At 42.3% G+C, this 20,970-nt stretch overlaps 1 protein-coding gene across 1 annotated transcript in view; it reads left to right on the top strand.

The window, feature by feature from the left end:
* The window catches only part of DNAJC11 (DnaJ heat shock protein family (Hsp40) member C11), a 120,908-nt gene that overhangs the window by 60,134 nt on the left and 39,804 nt on the right, over positions 1-20,970 (top strand). The window contains exon 4 of the mRNA XM_066607350.1: positions 306-407. Coding sequence (XP_066463447.1) covers positions 306-407 — 102 coding nt within the window. The remainder of the gene's footprint in view (positions 1-305; positions 408-20,970) is intronic.

Raw genomic sequence — 20,970 nt, 5'->3', positions numbered from 1 at the left:
TTGCAGACTTTAACATGCCTTTCATAGTTGTATAAAACGTCTGATCTGTATTAGTTGTCATGTATATAATCATGTAGATTTGATCTGTGAGCTGGAATGCAGAAATTTCATTTCTTGTTTGTAGCATTTTTCTTAATGTTTAGAATAAATGACGAGCTCTCCACTGGTAGTAAATGACTGTAATATATGTATATACCAGATCTCCTAGCTAGAGGTCATTACAATAAAATAACATGCATTACAATCTTCAGTTCATTTATATATAATCAGCTGAGACATGTTGTGCTTTCTTTCTGGATTCTAAGGTGGTGGAACGGAAGAGGACGGCATCTGAGATCCGAGAGGAGTTCGAGAGGTTACAAAGAGAACGGGAAGAGAGGCGGCTTCAACAACGAACAAACCCCAAGGTAGATTTGAATTTTATTTTTAGAGGCATGGTATAATAATAAAAAAAAAAAAACTTTATTAGCAAATGTTCAGAAACCAAATAGTTGTTTAAATTATATGCAAAATGTATCTCAAGTTCAAAGTCAAGGTATGCAGCTCAGCTTCAAGTCCAGCCTGGGCTACATCTAGGACAATGTAGGGCTGTGGGTGATAAAGTCACTATGGGCCGCATGTCTACACCACCATTTACCATGAACATAATACTGTCTTAAAGCGGTGATCCCAACCTATGGCTCTCCATCTGTTGCAAAACTGCAACTCCCAGTATGATGTGATATCTTGCAGCACTAGTTTGAAAACAGAAAACAAATGTATTATGGAATTAAAGGGGTTTTCTGGGATTCGGGAATAAAAAATTCAGTGGACCTGGAATGTTGTAAAGTAAAAAAAAATGGGTTTATAGGACCAAAAAAGCAAAAACAACTTGCCAGACTGATGGAACCCAAGGGCGTCAAATAGAGCCTATTGACTATAATAGGGTTCATTTGATTTCTGTGTGGCCTTATAATATTTTACAGGATAAAATGGCGCTACATGCAGTGCTGTTTTGTCCTAAATTTAACGGAAATTATCAATGGGGGCTTCAAACACAGCCTTCTATGATGATGTGAACAAGTCCTAAGTCATACTCACCTATTTGCATGGCCCCTAGTCCAGCACAGGAGCCACGGTCCCTGCCGCTATGAACCCAGTAGCGGTCATGTGCCATTCATGGTATCACTGCAGAAGCCTGTGATTTGGCTGAGTGGTCACATGCACAATGAACAGCATATGACAGCTACCAGCCTCTGCAGGGTTCAGAGCTGCGGTGACCAGGACTTCTGTGATGGATTGGACCATTTAACCTTTTCCAATCCACTGTCTGACCTCTGAAGACATTATGATTTAAGGTTGTACAGCTCCGATGTTTAAAGACGTCCGTCGGGGTACTCCTACTGTATATTGCCAGCCTCTCTGCTGTGGGAGCCTATCCAACGTGTCACCTCGTGCAGTACTGGCATTAGCCAGCAGATAGCGCCGTTGTATAATGTCAGAAAAAGAGTGAGCCCCCTAGGAAAACCAGGATACAAATTTGATTGGAAAGGGTTAAAAAGATGGGGATTGCAGCTTATTTCATGTCATAGAATGTTTTGGGTTTTTTTGAGTCCCACAAAGCCTCCTGAATCAAAGCAGAACTTAAGAACTATCTAGAAAAACAGAAATTTTTTTCATTTTAAACGCTGAACGAGAGACCGGACAGCAGTGATTGCATTCATGGAAGATTAAAAGACGCAATCAAGTCAAATATTCAGGTTTTTACAGCTATGCCATCTATTATATAGATCAACTGTTTTTGTCTGAAACAAAGGGTTAAAAAAAAAGTGTGCCGCCCTACAAATTCGGAAAAAAAAAAAGAAACAACAGAAACCCATTGAAATTCTCCCCATGGAAGTGTCAGGATCAGAGACAGAGTAGTATACGGCTTCTCCCCTCTCTGGCGGGGCTTTAATAAATAACGCTATGTGCGTTTTCACATGCCACATTTTTACTATTACTGTCTCTTTAATTTATTTCAACCGGTATCACATTTTACGACAGCGCTCATGGCTTCTCCAGCTAAATATTCTTTATTGTTTAGTCGTATCTGTCAACACACTGTTTTCATATGGAAAATATGTTGCAATAACCAATATCGAGAACCCAACAAAGTCGCAGCAGCGCGTCTTTCCCAGCAACGCCATCTGTTTACCTTGGTTCAGAGACTCACCACGGAGGTTGTGCGCTACCTGTTTTATTACAGTGTCACAAATCAAAGGACTGTAGGTTATAACTCAGCAACTGTCTGATTTGCAGCTAATTATACCCCGTGTGGAGCGCGATGCCAGCAGCTTACCAAAGATTCTAATTAAGACCCTCTTCACACTCTCCTACGATGACGTCTTGTTCTAAATGGTCATTAATTATAATTGTTTCTCCTTTTTGGACCTTTTTGCTGCTCTGTCAGAATCCAGGATACAACGTCTTGAAGTGTTTGCTCACAGGCATCTCTGCTTTGTGACTGGATCAGGGTCCCGTTCATCCTCAGCCCGGTAATATATTACACTGCCGCCGCCGCCATCGCTGCTCTCGTACAGCGATCAACATTTTTTTTTTTTTTAAGTCAATCACAGCTTTTTAATTTCATTAACAATAAAAGCTGATACCCGAGTCATAAAACTGTAAATTGAAATCTATAGTCATCCGTGTCGCGCAAACGATACATTCCATTTCTTTATGAGAAACTAGGGAAAATGTACGGCGAGACGGATGGGCGATGCCTCAGAACAGCTCAATCTGTCTGCATTTAACCCTTTTCGCCTTTTGAGTCACCGAAGTAGAAGTTGTATCGGGCAATAATCAGTAAAGTGTACTTCTGTCTACTATAGCATTGCATTGTCAATCGCCTGGGAAGCCCATAGCAAACATTTACTTGCCGCTTCATGTCATCATACCCATTGATCCCAGAACATGACGGCCCAAGGCTGTCTTTTATCAGAAGCTTATAGAGATGACCCTCTGGACAGTTCCCCTTCACTTGTTTGCTAACATTGTTAATATTGTGGAAAAGTAAAGCCTTGTGTGATTTCAGCAATATAGAGGAAATGAGAATAGCGTTAAAAGCTAGATACACTTTTTTTGTAACCAAAATTTTTTTGATTGCTCCATTGCATTTACAATGAAGAAAAGCAACTTTGCAAATGGCCTTCATTGAAAACTTCCTACTCCTTTTTTTTTTTTGTGTCTACAGCTGCTATGCAGACCTAGACGTTTCCGTGGTAACAGATAACAAACACTATGTAGTTTGATCTTGCAGTCAAACTACCTTCAGTTTGTCCAGTACTTCTTAGGGTGGATTCACTTCTGCGTCAGAACCTCTGGCCGGAGGTTCTGACTGCAAATAGCAGAAAAAGAAGTGCTGTAAGAAAGTGTCTCAGAATCCGGCAGCGGGGCGGAACGTGGGCAGACCGCATTATAGTCAATGAAGATACATGGGAGTTGTAAACCCAAAACAGAAGGAAATGTTTGATAAAGACTGTTTGCAACGTTGTGGCGTTTATTCATTTTAGATGCATTGGAACAATAAAAAAAACTTGGTTGCAAAGGTACAAATAGCCTTTAAATGGATTGGCCAGGGTTAAAAAAAAACCCAAAACCCCCACATGGTTGTGTTTTTTTTTTTCCCCAAACACATTGCCACCCTTTGTACGTGGGTTTTGTTTAGTATTGCAGCTCAACTTTCAATCACTTTAATGGAACTGATCTACAATACCACATGTGACCTTATGGACAAGGGTGGTGCTGTGCTTGGAAGAAGGCAGCCATGTTTTTCTAACCCTGGACCTTAAATCTTCTCATGAGCAGCTGACAGTGCTGCCTGTATGATATACACACGGGCCTACAGACTCTGCAGCTCTCTTGGGCTCTGTTCACACTTGCTTTCTATGCTTTGTACCAAGGGTTCTAGTATTTCTGACAGTAAGAGCATTGCACTCTTCAGCACTATTCTTGCCACCAGAAATACCGGAAAACGTTTTGGACTTTATTTCGTACCAGAACCGATGTCACACAGATGTTACGGGTCTGAGCAGAGCCTGATTTTCGCAACCTACAACTTGGATCTGTTTTTATATAAGAAAAGTAATTAGAAAATAATTCCCTTCTACACCGATTTACAAGCAAGTGTGATCTCATTAGAAAACTGGTGGTCGCAGGGAGTCCACTTCCCCCTCCAGACGAAAGGTGGTAAATTTGATCACCCCACAACTGCCCTGCCTTAGTATTGGTTCTCACCTGCATGTAAAAGGGGCCATTCCAATATCAGGTGTATGTTTTGGGGATGGTTGTTTAAGCATATGGAGGTTCTGTGGCAACAGATGATTGTAGCAATGTGGCAAATATTCTAATACAAAGGTGTCAGGAACGGTGGCAGGTGCTCTTTAAGGCAGTGTAGTGCATACTAGTGAGGACCTGCGCCAGCTTCACAGCAGATTCGTCACGGATTATCACTTTGGCTTGGCTCTGTCACTAGATCGGTTTCTAAAAGCATTAAAAAATGCTGGCTGTCTCACTCTTGGACCCCTCAGCCAGCACCGAAAATCGCATTCCTTTTTGAAAGTTGACTTGTGTCTCCCGACCGCTTATTAAATCATCTCCTCGTCTTTGGAACTGTTGACGTTTTGTTCTACCTTCCTCCAAAATGTGCAAACAGTTGTGTTTACTGAGCGTATAAAAAAACCCTCGATGTTGCCTAGTGGTTTGACATTGCCTCTTCAACCCCCCCCACCCCCTCTTCTTCTACACAACAACCCCCCCCCCCCCCCTCCACATTCCCCAAACTCTCTTTTTGCTGTTTGTGAGCTGTAAAAAAATAAAAGGCAGGATTGGAATATGGAGTCGATGTGTCCTGTGATAAAATTAGCCATCTGGGGTGTTTATAGCAATTGCTTATTGGGATTCAGTCACAATGTATCTCCGGGCAATGCTTGCATTGAATTAGGTAGGGCAGCTGTTATGATTTCATACTAGATTGGAAGTTAGTTGAAAATCTCCAACCTTTTATTGGTTTCAATAAAATGACTTGAGATAAATAAAACATTTCTAACCAGAAATGTTTAGCCATAAACAGATGCATGTTATGAAGCAATTTGCAAAAAAACACTTTTTTTTTCTGTATATCTTCCCTTCCTTTTTTTTAGACTTTTTATTTTTTTCTATTTAATTAAATGGGGACTCCAACATTTTTTTTTTTCATTCAAGTGAAGGGCAAGTGTTCAAGGGTGCGTTCACTATACGTACCAATTACTCACGCAATATTGTAAGGATTTTTAATTTTGCTTCCAATTGCTTTATTTCCTAACCGAATACTCTAGTAAAAACTGTATGATACCAGTTTGAGGGGGAGGGGGGGGGGGGGGGGGGAACATTACACAGACCATAAATAAATAAAAAGAAATCCTGTTATTTGTATAGCGCCATCTTATTGCGCAGCGCTTTCAAGTAATTTATTTATTACCCCCCCACCAAGCTGGGTACTCATTTTACTGACCTCGGAAGGATGGAAGGTTGAGCCAACCTTGAGCTGGCTACCTGAACCACACAGGGATTGAACTCGGAATCTTCAGGTCTTGAGCAAGAGCTTAGAACTGCATTTCTAGCCCTTTAGGCTGCCTGTCCACGGGCGGGGTTTCATTGCGTTCCCCGCGGCGATAATCCGGCCGTGGGGAACGCAGTGAAAGCTCGCCATATCAAAGCATTGCTATGGAGAGCGCTTTCCCCCTGTCCACGAGGGGAGAATCGTTGCAATTCTCTGCTTGCGGCCGCCAAATCACAGCATGCTGCGATTTGCCGCGATGCTCGGCGGTCAGCGGGATACCACTACGCCTGTAGACAGGCAGCCTTGGGGTCTCCAGTAGGTAAAATATTCTTTTTCCAGTGTGTTCCTTTAAAGATATTTCCACCCATTTCTGTCTACTGCAAAAACAAAAATAAACACAATTGTTTTAGTTCAGATTGGCAATGAATAGTTAGGTGCCGGCCCAAGTTATAACGTTATCAACAGGATAGGGAAAAACTTTAGGATCGGTGGTGGTCCGATCGCTGGGATCCCCACCGATCCCGAGAACTGGGTCCAGTTGGTCCAGTGAAGGGCGTGGAGTTTGCGCATCGCGATGCCTCTCTAGTCACGTCAATGACATGCTGGAGATGGCTGGCAATTCATTCTGCTCCTATAATCCTCTCTTTTGATGGAATTGTTGTAATTGTAAAAGGTGTGACCGTTTCTTGTAAAATTGCATCCCTGTAGGTGAATTGGGGTATAGGCGACCTTGTAAGACGAGCCGATTCTCGTTAGATCGAATGATGTCATCGCTAGCTCGTTGGCTCTCGTGCAGCCTGTTTAGACAGGCAGGGGCATCGTTCAGTTTAAACACTGATCGTTCAGTCTTTGATATTCGCTTATACAACAAATGTAAAGACTGAACGATACTGAACGGTTAGTGAACGAGCCAACGTTTGTTTTTATGCCTGCTTGAAGTGAACGATGATCGATCGATTCTCGTTCATCGTCCAGTTGTTGGCTCGTGTCTAGACCAAAGGATTAGCGGTCCCTTTGGTTTGTTTGAATGAGATTCATTCCATGTACAAGATCCCTTATAGAATTCCCAATGTAAGATAATATTCGGTGGACTCTGTTGATGGCATGGAGAAGTATACCAACTCATGAGGCTGAAAAGCACGGTTTTCAAAAGGGTGTTTGATAAGAGGTTACAATTTTAGACAGTTGCTTGTGTGGAAACCTCCCTGGCTGATGTGACTTTTTCCCCAGTGAGGAACACAAAAGGAAATAAGAGTGATATTGCCTCCTTATTCAACTTTGATTCTTGCACATTCAGGCTTCTTTGGACAACAGTCAACCAAGTGCCTTTGGGCCTCTTTAGTGATTGGGCAACGTTGATTTTGGTGCCATCGGGTTTGTTTAGTCATTGAGCAATATTGATCCTATTGACTTGAGGACTCTTTTGACAACATTTGTCAAGATGCCTTTAGGCCTTTTTAGTCATTGGGCAATACTGATACTGGTGCTTACAGGTTCCTTTTAGCTATAGGCAACATTGATTCTGCGGTCTCCTGGCTTTCTAAATCATTGGGCAACATTGATCCTGGCGCCTTCAGGCTCTTCTAATCTTTGGGCAGGATTGAACATGCACCATCAGACCGCTTTAACCATTGACAACATAGATTTGGGTGCCTGCAGGCCTCGCTAATCTTTGGACACATTGCGTCTGGAACCTTCAGACCTCTTTGACCATTGGCAACATTGATCCTAGTGCCTTCAGGCTCTTCTAATCTTTGGGCAGGATTGAACATACACCATCAGACCGCTTTAACCATTGACAACATAGATTTGGGTGCCTACATGCCTGGTGGGCACCTTGGGTCTGGAACCTTTAGACCTCTTTGACCATTGGCAACATTGATCCTAGTGCCTTCAGGCTCTTCTAATCTTTGGGCAGGATTGAACATGCACCATCAGACCGCTTTAACCATTGACAACATAGATTTGGGTGCCTACAGGCTTCGCTAATCTTTGGGCACATTGGGTCTGGAACCTTCAGACCTCTTTGACCATTGGCAACATTGATCCTGGTGCCTTCAGGTCTCTTTCAGACAAATGCAGGTGGTAAAAGCTACAAGTTATCAATAATCTGAAAAGACGCCTACTTTTAGCTATACAAGGAGAGCTAAAAGATATATGATGATGGAGACTTGGACCCGTCTCAGGTGAGGTTCTTCTTTATCTGCATTGCTGTGTCCATGTTTTCTTTGTTTTCATTCTGACTGGTACAGATACAAGACGGCTGAGTTTTTCTTTTCTGTTCTCAGAAGTAATTGTCCTGGTTTACTGATTCCAAGTATTCTGTACAGAAGTATTGAGTTGAAATCCCATTACTGGATGAATCGCAGGCGGAACTGATGACATCATTCAGTGAAAATGTAATTGGTGACCTCTCCAGAAGGGAAATATATACCGAATGTTTTCTTCTATTGCTGTGTCGTGCCTAATTGTGTAAGACATATTGTATCAGGGAGGATTTTATGAAGTGTGCTGAGTTTTTGAGCAAGCCCTGGCGATGGCGGTGTTTGTTATGTTCCAAGATAGTTGGGAATACTTGGCGTGTCGCTTGAGAATTTTTATTTTTTTTACTTTTAATAATAATCTTTGCATCATTGCAGCTCTTGTGTATTCATAAAATTGCCTCTAAAATTCTCCTGATTTGAAGGCATTTCGTAAGCAGAATGTGAAGTCTGTCTTTAAAGCGCATACATTCCATAAGGCAGTCAATAGCCCTCTGCTTGTCATGTGTCTTTTTTTTTTTTTTTTCTTTTAAAGCATCTTTTTTATAGTTTTATGGGTAAATGAATCTATATACAAAGTTGAGTAACTTTCTAAATAAATTACATTACGTATCTTGTACTGATCTCGAGTTACAGCCTGTATTATAGGCAGCTGCATTCACTATTTTGGTTACTACTGAAAACAGTCAGGCTGCGTTCACACTTGGCGCTTTTTTGCTGTGGTTTTGAACCAAAGCAAAGAGTGTTTTTTGTTTTCTTTTTTTAAGAACTCATACATTGTTAAAAACTTCATGCGTTTTTTTTTTTTTTTTTTAAAGAACCCATGTGCGGCTTTAAGAATGCATGTGTTTTTTCTTTAATGGTTTTTCACGGGATAGTTTAATTTTTCCTACATCAGATGACTATATGGCGCCTGCCGTAAAAACAAATGCAAATCATCAGAGCAAGTTCGTGCAGGCACTGAGCAAGCAAATACTAGATGATGTCAGCACTGAAGCCTGCAGAATTATAAATGCAGCTCCGCTCAGGATCAAGTTGTGACTCCACATTTTTTATAAAGATGAATTCTATTCTATACTAGAAGTGGTTTAATGTAGTAATTTGGCTAATGCTTTGCTCTATTGTTTACGCTTCTTTTTAATTACTTTGTCTCCTCCAGTCACATACAAAGCTGCATTCAAAGTTCATTATACACTGTGCTGACACACTAACTCAGATCAGAATATGCAATGTGTTGTGGGTGATGTAGCTTCCCCCCCACCCCACCTACATCAGAGTACTGTATAGCAACTATACCCTCCACAGTGCACTATAAAAGGGAACCAGAAAGTCATGCAAACCAAAAGCTAACTGGAAAGTAGGAGGATTCTTCACATTTTAAAAAAGGATTTGGCCGACTCCTAGAAAAAAAATGTTAGAGTAAGGCCTCCCTCCCACGGATGTTTTTGTACAGCGCATAGCGCCGCGTTAAATGCTGTACAACACAATCGTCAAAGTGCAGCATCTTCCACACTGCGCTTTGACAGCGATACCTGTTCTATCTTTGGCCGTGTTCAGCCGTGCTTTGCTCATTGAAATGAATGGCAGCAGTTTAAGCGCTGCTGAAAACGTGGCACAGCTTGGTACCTCATTTTTGGCAGTGCTAAATGCAAGCGTCAACTGCACTACCTAAAAAAAAAAAAAAAAAAGGAATGCTCGCCTAGCTGGCGTCGTTTGGGTCCCCGCCGCTGTTCTCCAGAGCTTCCAGCAGGCTGCCGGACACTTGTTAAGCCGACAAAGCATCTATTGCTAGTGACGGGGATTGAAATCCCTGCCTCCCAGCGAGAGATTGTTCTGATTGGTTCAGGAGCGCCGACTCCGCCAATCGGAGACAGAGCTTGATGCACCAATCACAGCCATTCAATGAGTGTCAGCAGGCTCAGCCAATCAGAGCAATCTCTTGTTGGAGGCGGGGGTCTTCAAACACCATCACTAGCGTCCTCTGTCAATGATTACAAGTGTCGGGAGCTCCGGAGAGCAGTGGCAGTGACCCCGACAGCGCCAGCTAGGTGAGTATGGTTTGGGTTTTTTTTCCAGCTAAAAACGCAGCCAAAACGTCAAAAATGCATGAAAACGCTGCTGAAACCGCAGTAAACGCAGCCTTGAAAAACGCCTGTGGGAGGGGGGCCTAAATGCATTAAGTACAAAAAAAAACAACTGCTTGCCTCTTCCATCCGCACCCATCCAGGTCAGACACTGTGGTGGTCTCCAATTGTTTTTAATAGGAGCTGCCAGAGTTGACGTGCCGCAGTGACACGTGTCTACTGCAACTAGTCATTGGCCTCTATGGTCAAATACCACATTTAATGATCGTCACCGGTAGACGTGCCCGCTGAGGCCACAAGTTGGCTGCTGTGATAACGGGCTGGCAGCTTGTAAGATTTGAGGTGTGTGTGTGTGTGTTTTCTTTTTTGTTATATTTTGCTGTTCCTTTTTTCAAGAGGTCGGTGAACTCCATTTTAGTTATGTCTGTTTCTGGGAAAGTTGGATAATCGGTGCCACAAGCGCTCTCACCCAGCTTTCCTAGCATCTTAAACAGAGAATCTACTAAATGTAGCAGCGATAGATTCCCTAGTTCCCGCGTCTCTGTGCAGCCCGGTTATTACCCTTTTGTCTTATGCAGGTGATTCTTCTATTAGAACATATTGACGTTTCGTGTTTACTTTCCCGAGCCTTCTGAAGTCGGGTTGACCAGTCTTGTGAGACTTGCTATGACAGCAGGTCTGGGAAACTGCGCGCTCCTTCCCTTTGTATATCCCTGGCTCGCTTTTTTCCGTCTGCCCTTGTAACACAACACCTGCCGCTTGCCTTTCTAAGCACAACTTTGTCAATTTCCTTACTCTCTTCGATTTGCTGATGCACAGGTTTTGCTCCTGCTGTGACTTCCTACAAATGGGCCCCAGTATGCCAATTCCTCGAATTGCACTGTCTTTATCAAGATCATTCATTTGCATTATCGGCAATAACCATTACATTTATTTGAAATTTTAATTCACTGCTGCCGAATGCCTTTTGCAATCAGCTCCTGCTGTTTGTTTACATTAACAGTCAAATGTCCAGTCGCCATTAACAGTTTTCTGTTTTACATTTCGCTTTTGCTTTATTGGCGATTTTTTTTGATAGCATTTTTTTTCTTCTTTTCTTTTTTTTTTTTTTTTTGTATTTTCAATAAAGGAAAGTTCCAGCCAGAAACAGTGTGTTCCTTACCTGCATGTTGTTGGAAGGGCTTTGTTCTGCCAGTGTTTGACTGTGACAGTATGGTTTCAACACTGCAGCAGCTTGTTGAGTTTTTTGCTTTTTTTTTTTTCTCTTATGACAACTATTTTTTCACATCAGCAAGTGTGTCAACTCCATCTCTACACCTCCTAAGCATTTTTTCCCCCATTTTGTTTTGGTTACCTAACCTATGACATCACGGCTGCCTCATATTACATCGCACCGTTATTTCCCTCCTGAATGCAAATATTGACCTAGATCTATGATCTCAGAGTCGTCCTCTGCACCCCTGTACCACTTTTTGTGTGTATGTTGAAAAAGTAGGGAGCAGGTCCTTAGACTTGTGATAAGCGAGTCTATTTATAAAAGTTTTCAACACTTTCTGTGACAAAAAAACACGGCCAAGTGGCTGCCCATTTAAGGATGGTGCAAATGCCACCACAGTTTTTTTTTCCCCCAAAACTAGAAGTGGGCTAAAAAAAAAAAAGAACTAGAATTTGTTTTTTTTGGCTCTGGCAAAAAAAACAAAACAAACTGCAGCATTTGGAAAAAAATGTTTTGTAAGATCCCCTTCAAACTATGACTGCTTCATTGACACTGTTCTGCCCTGGGGATATAGCACTTCTACAATGTGCTGATATTATCTCCAATAGTGTGTTATGTAGGGTTACATTCCCCTCTCTGCACAGCTACTTCTGTCACTCGTAAAAGTGTCACTATTTACTAACACTCTCTTGAATTGTGTTCATGAACCAGAAAGCTCAGGATGAAGAATCCAACACAATGCCCAGACAATACACTTAGTGCATTTTAAGCAGTGTTCTTATCGACAAGCAGTGTTGTATCAGTCTATGGAGGGCTGCCAAGAAATGAAGATTCGCTTTCGTGCATTTGTCCATGGAGCTGCTGGGTATACAGCATTGCATTGTATAATATCTTACTCCACAATTACCTTGGATACGCAGGTATCTCTCTCACATGGTGCCACTTGCGTCCGGGTTGGCATCCGCAGAACACAATATGGTTTTGTCAAGTTTCAGTGCAAAGTCCACTACTGACAAGTATTCAGACTTTTCAAGGAAAGGGATAGAAATCGTTTAGACGGGTTCCTTGTAACAATAAATAATCTGTTGAGTTAAGGGTTCTCCATGGGACTGAAGGTTTACAAGCTGACACACTGCCAAGGAGATTGGCAGCTAATTTCTTAGTGTTTTCAGCAGCACTGCTCCGTGCTGTAACACAGTATAAAGCGAGGACGGCCCCAGGGAAACCGCAGAAGAGAGAAGTTTGTGTTTGATCTGAAAGACAAAGTGCAAAAACTCGCAGATTGCGTAAGGCCATGATACGGAATGTATGTATAGGAGTGTGTACAGGAAGATGGATGTGAAGTAGATGCAGACAACCCCTGTTAGGGCATATAGACTTCACTGGGGAAGTACCCACTATAGATTCCCTTCTCTGAGTCAGAGCGGTGAGCAGCTGTCCACATAACATTTAGCCCTAGGTTTGGTGGATGTGCTAGAAAAGGCATCAATGTCAAACTTATCTATAGGGCTTCATTCACCCTACAGAAGCAAAAAAGACGGTCCTTTTGGCACGTGCGGCACTTGCTCTGTCAGGTCCCATGTTTACGCAGGACAACAATTGCTCATAGTTCCTCTTTTGAGTGATCACTTAGGTCAATATCTGCCTGTGTGAATGAAGCGGTGTGCACCTTTTCGTGTATTAAGTGCATGGTTTCCCGCGTGAAATTACACAAAGACCGGTGTTGGAAATGCTAGCTTTAGTAAATTTCGCCCATAGTGTTTCCCATAATGGCCAAAAGATCAATTTTAGTCTGATCTGACAAGAGTACCTTCCTCCATGTTTTTGGAGAGTTTGCCACATGCTGTTTGGCGAACTTCAGACGTATGCTGTAGGGTGGCTTTTCATTGGTAAGGACTGGAAAACTGGTCAGGAGTGAGAGAGAAGTACATGGCAGTAAATACAGGGTAATTCTTGAAGAAAAACTGTTTGCCTGCCAGAGATGGGAGGCTAGGACAGAAGGTTTACCTTACAGCAGGACAATGACCCTAAATATGCTGCTAAAGCTACACTGGGGGCGTCTAAGGGGAAACGTGGAAATGTCTTGGAATGGTTTAGTCAAAGCCCAGTGTCTGTGGTATGACTGGAAGACCGCTGTACACTAATGCAACCCATCTAACCTGAAGGAATCGGAGCAGTTTTGCCTGGAAAAATGGGCAAAAATCCCAATATCTATATGTGCTAGTCTAAAAGGTTATATTTTCCGTTATAAAAATCAGTGTTCTTACCTATATTCAGGGTGCTGAATCCAAAAATTGTCTGTCAGGCAAGCTAATGAAGTTGTAGATGGCATAAGAAAGTAGGATATTCAATATTGTACCATTTTGTTACAGTACATTGACCATTATATTGTAGATGCCAAAACAAACCAGACGGCTTTTGCTATATATTTTTTGAGAGACTTAAAGGGGTTGTCCCGCGAAACAAAGTGGGTCTATACACTTCTGTATGGCCATATTAATGCACTTTGTAATGTACATTGTGCATTAATTATGAGCCATACAGAAGTTATTCACTTACCTGTTGCGTTGCTAGCGTCCTCGTTTCCATGGAGCCGTCTAATTTTCAGCGTCTAATGGCCAAATTAGACGCGCTTGCGCAGTCCGGGTCTTCTTCTTTTCTCAATGGGGCTCCGTGTAGCTCCGCCCCGTCACGTGCCGATTTCAGCCAATCAGGAGGCTGGAATCGGCAATGGACCGCACAGAAGCCCTGCGGTCCACCGAGGGAGAAGATCCCGGCGGCCATCTTCAGCAGGTAAGTAAGAAGTCACCAGAGCGCGGGGATTCAGGTAAGCGCTGTCCGGTGTTCTTGTTTAACCCCTGCATCGGGGTTGTCTCGCGGCGAACGGGGGGGCTGTTGAAAAAAAAAAAAAAAAAACCGTTTCGGCGCGGGACAACCCCTTTAAGAAGATGATGTCTGTAACACGGAAGGCCTACAAGCATTACTTTGGATGTGAAATCGGAGATCAGGACAAGACTTGAGCCCCACATTTCTGTTTTGCCACTTGCTATGTGAATTATTAAAGTGATGGAGAGGTTCAAGTACATCAATGTCATTTGGGGTATCTATTCTATGGCTGGAAGTAAAGGCCCATGTGACAAACATGAAGGGCTTCACAAACAATAAATCCCGACTAGCCTTCTGCAATGAGGCCTGTACCGCACTCCGAAATGATTCCTTGCCCCTTACAAACTTCAAGTGAAGAACATCAAGATGATAATGAGACAATGCAGGAAGATCAAGTTTCCATCAAGAAGTGAAAGCGATTATCCTACAGTTAAACCTATAGGACCTTCAACTCCACACTTAACACAGGCAGATTTAAATGATTTAGTGCATGATTTAAGCCTAACTAAAAGGAGGGCAGAACTTCTGGGCTTCAGGTTGTAAAAATGGAATGTTCTCCATCCCAGAACAAGTGTAACAGTCCATAGACACTTGACAGGGCTCTCACTTTTGTAACAGCATTAATGGTTTGATGTCAGCTCTGGGTCGCTCCAATAATGTCAAAAAGAGTGGAAGTTTTTCATAGACTTCTCAAAAATTCAAAACTTTGCTTCAAAATGGCAGTGTGCCGCATTGTGTTTGAGTCGGTTATGCTAGTCTTGCAAATGATTCCTATGTAATGCGGCAGCAAATGCTTCACTCAGTTAAATAGTCTGAACATAAGTGGAAGATCTGTGGAGATTTGAAGGTCATTGCTGTCATATTGGGAATGCAGGCAGGGTTCATGAAGTATTCATGGTTTATGTGTGAGTGGGATAGCCGTGACAGGCAATCTCACTACATTAGGAAGTAATGCAGAGTTGGGGGCAAAAATGTTCATGGGGGAAAGTCTTGTGCCCTCTGAAGATATCCTGCTTTCTTCATTGCATATTGAATTAGGCTTTATGAAATTCTTTGTTAAGGCAGTGGATAAGTGGCAGAGGATTTGCCTACCTCAAGACCAAATTTACCTATCTTTCAGAAGTACAGATGAAAGAGGGTGTTTTTGTGGGTCCACAAATCAAAGAACTGAAACATGACAATAGATTCAATGAATCCTTACCAAGCAAAGAATACTCAGCCTGGATGGGATTAACCCTTTCCAATCCACTGGCTGACCTCTGAAGACATTATGATTTAAGGCTGTACAGCTCCGATGTAGGAAGGCGCCCGTCGGGGTTCCCTTACTGTATATTGCCAGCCTCTCTGCTGTCGAAGCCTATCCAACGTGTCACCTCATGCAGTACTGGCTTTAGCCAGCATATAGTGCCATTGTATAACAGCAGAAAGAGTAAGCCCCCCTAGGAAAACCAGGATACAAATTGGACTGGAAAGGGTTAAAGAATATGGCAAACAAATCTCTGGGGAAAACTAGATCAAACGACTGACAACAGATTATGATCGACGTGTTGAAATAATACAAATATATTTGGGATGCAACACGTCCCTCTAAAGTACATTTCATACATTCTCACCATAACTGCTTCCTGGAGAGATGCAGTAACTTATCAGATGAGCATGGTGAAAGATTTCACCAAGGCATATGTGCAATTGAAAAACGGTGTGAAGGAATGTGTACGCCTGTGATGCTGACTGATTACTGCTGGAATATTCCAATGGAGAGCACTGCCGGACTTAAAAAAAAAAAAAAAGAAGTGACTTATGCAGACCTTGCATCTAACTTTCCAGATTTCCATGCCGTTTATGGAAGTTTTTAGTACTACATCTGCCACCCGGTGATCTTATGTCCTGCTTATAACTGTAGGTTACCCTATTCAGGACTTACTGTTTAGAAGTACATGTTTAAAACCTATTTAATTGCAATTCTATCTACACTTCTTTACTGTTAAGGTTATCACTTGTAAATCTGTTTCTGATCATCAAAATCTGAGCACAAATTTGGAATCGGCACCCAAAACTCTGTAAGAAAAACAAAAATTTTGTCCAGAAAAAACAAACTTTGAATGAAATGAGTGGAAACCTGCTGTACACATGAGCCGGGTTCAGACATCCAAGACTCGTGCGCAAGAATCGTGTGTTGCGAGAATCACAAATGTTTTCAATGGGGCGGGCAAAGCATCGCACTGCGTGCTAGGTGCACTTAACTGTGGTGCGAGGTTTCCCATTGAAAACCGTGGAAAACACTTTGCGATCCTCCACCGCAGCTGTTGGACACGCTGAAGGATTACTACTTCTCCGAATAAGGGAGATGGAATAAATCCTCCATAGTGCCACCTATTGAAAGCCAGCATTCCTTCAAGCCAAAGTGAAACTTTTTATACAAGTCTTGTTACAATGACCGGGAATTAGTTTATAGTTGCTCTCCCTAAGGAGAAAAGATAGCGTTTCTGACCCCCGTCCCAGGCCTCTCACTAGCAAAGCCAGACTCCTACTGTACACTGATGAAGGGCAAAAACCCTGAAACAGCTGTCTGTACATGGAGTCTGACTTTGCTTTTATTTCCCGGTCATTGTAACAAGGCTTGTATAAAAAGTCTGACTTTGGCTTGAAGGAATGCTGCCTTTCAATAGGTGGCACTGGAGAGGTTTTATTCCATCTCCCTTATTTGCATATTACCCACTAATGAACAATAAGCACTCTGTGTAAAAGCTATTACACCACTGTCATTCGGGCGCTTCAGTGACTTTTTTTTTCTGAGCAAGTATCCAAATAATAGTTACGCAACATAGAGGTATCTTTAAAACCCGAGAGAGATCTATTCTAGAAGGTCTTGGCACTAACATGTGATGTACATGATTTTACACCTTTACATACTTTGTGGCCAAAAACCTCAACAATTTGTGGTAAAACAATTACCATGCTGTTATTGGCCAGGCAGCACTTACCTCTGTGTCTATGGGCAGCCTAAATGTATGGCCATGAGGAGTGGCACCTAAAACTTCATGAAATCCACTAACATTCTGCATCCAGTGCAAGAAAATATGTGATATTTAATACCCCATTCACATGCTTGGGGAATAATCCATGCAGATTTTTGGCGAAGCCGCGGGAGAAAGCTCTGCACAGAAAAGCGACAGATTAAGCCCATTGAACGGGGCTATTCCTTGTGCATACCCGACAGAAATCTGAGAGTTGGCCTTAGATTTCTGCCGCAGATCATCTTGTAAATACACGAGGATGGGAATTTAGCTTAATGGTTACATATTTTATGTAAACGCTACTCGTATCTCTCTTTAATTCACTTTTAATGCGCCTTCCCACAATTCCATGCTTTGCAGGGCTTTCCTATCTGGAGATACAGCACTGTTTATCCTTGGCTGCCTGATTCATGTACAGTGTATAACATGAAAGCTACGAAGTGTCAGATCTGCTGGAACTGTCATCTGGACATGTAATAGCGGGGCAGATTTGGATGATATTCAGGATCTCTGAAAAGCTGAGTGATTAAATTTAAAAAGCTGAATATAGAATTTAAAATAAAAGCTTTTATATTTTAGTGGGGAATTGCTTTCGGTGATGCTGATTGGTGGATAGCAGCTGATAGATGGCGCTCTTCTCCTGTTCTACCCCGCCATGAAATAATAGTGGATGAAGAATATAGCTTGGGGGTGTTTGGCAGGTTTTAAAGGGAATGTATGAGGCCCCTGCATTCAGTTCATTTTCTTGGGGAGAGAGGGGTGAAGGTGGGAGAGTGAGTTTCCTTTAATTGCTTAACTGTTGCTGCAGTGGCCCCTGCAGGTGGAATATAGTATTGCATGCAATCTTTCAAATGTATGGCTGTACATGGGTAGGTTTGGCCTGTGAAGGGTATCATCTCTCTTTAAGTGAGCACCTAGAGGGTGAGTGACAAGACTTACAAGGCCATGTTGCTCCTCTGGAAAATATGCAAATAAGGAAGGTGGAACAATACCTCTGCAGCGCCGCCTATTGGATGGCAGCATTCCTGCAAATCTGTATCTGACCCTTTTATACAAGTCTTTATAAAAATGGGAATTGAAGACTAAAAGCCAGAAAACCATATAAAAACTTGTATAAAGGGTCTGACATTCATGTGCAGGAATGCTGCCACCCAGTAGACGGTGCTGGAGCGGTATTGTTCCATCTTCCTTATTTGGAGTGCTAGAAGAAGAGACTATGCTTGTTAGAAGCTTTTCCCTAATAGATGGTGGGGTGGTAAGCAGGATATCTAAATGCCCTGGGGGTATATGTGAGTGTTTACTGTTTGCTATTTGCTTTGCCTAGTTTTTTCAGGGTGTCTTTCTCACCTACACTTATAGTTTCCTAAAGACAGTTGATGTAACGGCGTTTTCTTACGGGTACAAGAACACTCTGTAGCTCTCACTCCACATGTGCACGAACACTGGAAGTCATGGATGGCAGTGCAACTGGCGCCATCTACAGCCTGCTACTGTAAAGTGCACCCTTACTGGAATGGCTACACTGCACTTACCTTAAAATTAAAAATTATTAGTAAATAGTGCCTTTTATATTGGGATGTTACAGATATAATGGCTTTCCAGAAACATAAGTTTGAGAAACTAGGTAAACTTGTCCTGTTATTGCACAGCTCTCTCTGAGTAGCAAACTGTGTAGCAGCTCATCCGTTATGTGGTTCTGCGTAAGTGGTCGGGGGACTTCTCTTAGGGTTTATGAAAAGCTGGGGGACAACACTGTGGGAACGCTCCCTTATTTTAGGTAGTGCTACATAACTAGTCACATTTTACAGTTGGGGTGTATGGGAAGCTGGGTGACAACCCCTGGGATAATTGAATTGACAGCCATATTGATTGCTGTCTTTTCTAGAAACGCATATCTGTAGGAAATTAGGACTCATATTTTCCAATTTTTATCAAATACATAAAACTGCTTTTCCATTTTCTAGGTGAAATGCTCTTCTACACAAAGCCCCTGCATGATATTTATTAATGAGATTGCTGGGCAAGCACTGCACCCCCTCACCTCCCTTCACTTACAAACTATATATTTTCTCACGAAGGATGCAAAAGGTGATCAAAACGCATGTCACATCTTCTCAAGTCTTGGATCGTGAAACACATGGGATCAATTTTTAAGAGGGACGACATAAACAAGTGTAAATTCTGAAGCCGTGTAGTAAATGCGTTTTTAAAGGGGTGAGCATTTCATAAATCAGCGAGCGCTGCACCTCCCTCTCCGAACACAAGGAAACTTAAAGATAAGTTTGCAGCAGCTGAGAAGGAAGAATGACCTCACCCACACGGAAGATATAATGAGTACAAATGGAAATGCGAATTCCCACAAGTGTTTTCCCAGCAGCTTGTAAACTAGCGAGATACGAGGCGAGGTCTAGGCCAGGGGATCGAGTCTTGAAAAATGTCCTATAAATAGTGCGGCTAATCACGCGGAGTAGACTACATGGATTAATTTGGGTATAACATTCGTCATAATTGAATCCGGCAAGGAGGGGGCGGCATGATGAATTGTTAACCTTTTCTCCCCGTTTAAGCTGAAAGCGTCGTCTTCGGAAAGGCCACAACCACTGTAAAGAACTGAAGGAAGCAATACCATTAAGCTGCATGGCACCATAATGTGTTGTCGACGTTCCCTTGGCTGCAAAGTTAATCAGTTGACTGGATTTAGCGCGCCTCATTTCTTTTAATGGCTGTTGCTTTGCTGATCCATCTTACCCAACTATTTTTTTTTTCCTCTTAACTTTTTAAAAGACAACAGGATTCAAAAACTTATATTTTACTATATGGATCTTTTGTAGATGCACTGTTTTCACAAGGCCCTTGCCAATACCAAAATGGCTAATAACTACAGTGAATGCACATTATGGATATGGCCCGTTTTTAAACTTAAGGGGGTTATCTCGCAAAAGCTAGTTATTTCCTATCCATGGGATAGGGCATAACTTGTTCATTCCGTCCCATCATAGAGACCCCCACAGATCCAGAGAACCTGGGTTCAGTGCATTCAAGAATGAACGGATGGTGGTCGCACATTCGCACTGCTGCTCCATTCAGTGAGATGACAAAAAAACAGAGTTCAAGCATTTGGCTACTCTGACAGTCCGATCTACAGGAATGGCGCGCATGCGCAGGCACCACCCCTTACATTCTTGTACACACTGGACCCCCGTTCTCTCGATCGGTGGGGTTCCCAGTGGCAGATCCCCACCAATCAGCAAGGTATCATCTTGTCCTGGAGTGTTGATGGGTCCTCTATAAAACTGTACAAAGCTAATACTTCTCACAGCTGAGAGTTTGCTACATCTTTAGTCTAAGCAATCCTCTATGAGCTGAACATTTTACCTGCACTAATACAATGTACCAAACGCTCTGGACAGGAGACATATATATTGCTGATGTTTCACAGCGGATTACATTGACTGGATACAGTTGTAGCAATCTCTGAGCTAACTAAATCAACTGCATATTTCTCCTGTCTTGTTAGTTTGCTACATTGTATCAATGTATCAATAACTATAAGTTTGGAGTCTAGACTGTTGGCTGCAGCGGTGATGGTCTACACTTGATACAATTGTACCGAATATTCAGCTGTGACAAATCTGTACATATTAAAGTCTCATCCACAATGCTCATACTGTAAATGATGCAGCTGATTGCACTGTGGAAAATCCACATCATTTCTGATCCATATGAGCATACCCTTATATTTTGGTGGATTTTGAATGGTTTTAATAAAAACATTTGATTTTTACCCCCAACTTATTTGCTGGATCACTTGGATCTGCTGAAATATTCATTGTGAGAAAAGCCCGTTCAAGGGTATGTACACACGGGGCAGAAATGCTGCGGTGAGTTCTGCAGCATCTCCGCATTAAAAAACCTGCGTCATCAGGTGCGCATCTGCAGCTGACTT

Source organism: Eleutherodactylus coqui, chromosome 6, assembly GCF_035609145.1.
Source record: "Eleutherodactylus coqui strain aEleCoq1 chromosome 6, aEleCoq1.hap1, whole genome shotgun sequence".
In the NCBI taxonomy this organism is placed as follows: domain Eukaryota; kingdom Metazoa; phylum Chordata; class Amphibia; order Anura; family Eleutherodactylidae; genus Eleutherodactylus; species Eleutherodactylus coqui.
The sequence above is the reverse complement of the archived record's forward strand: the minus strand, read 5'-3'. Positions and strand labels throughout refer to the sequence as shown.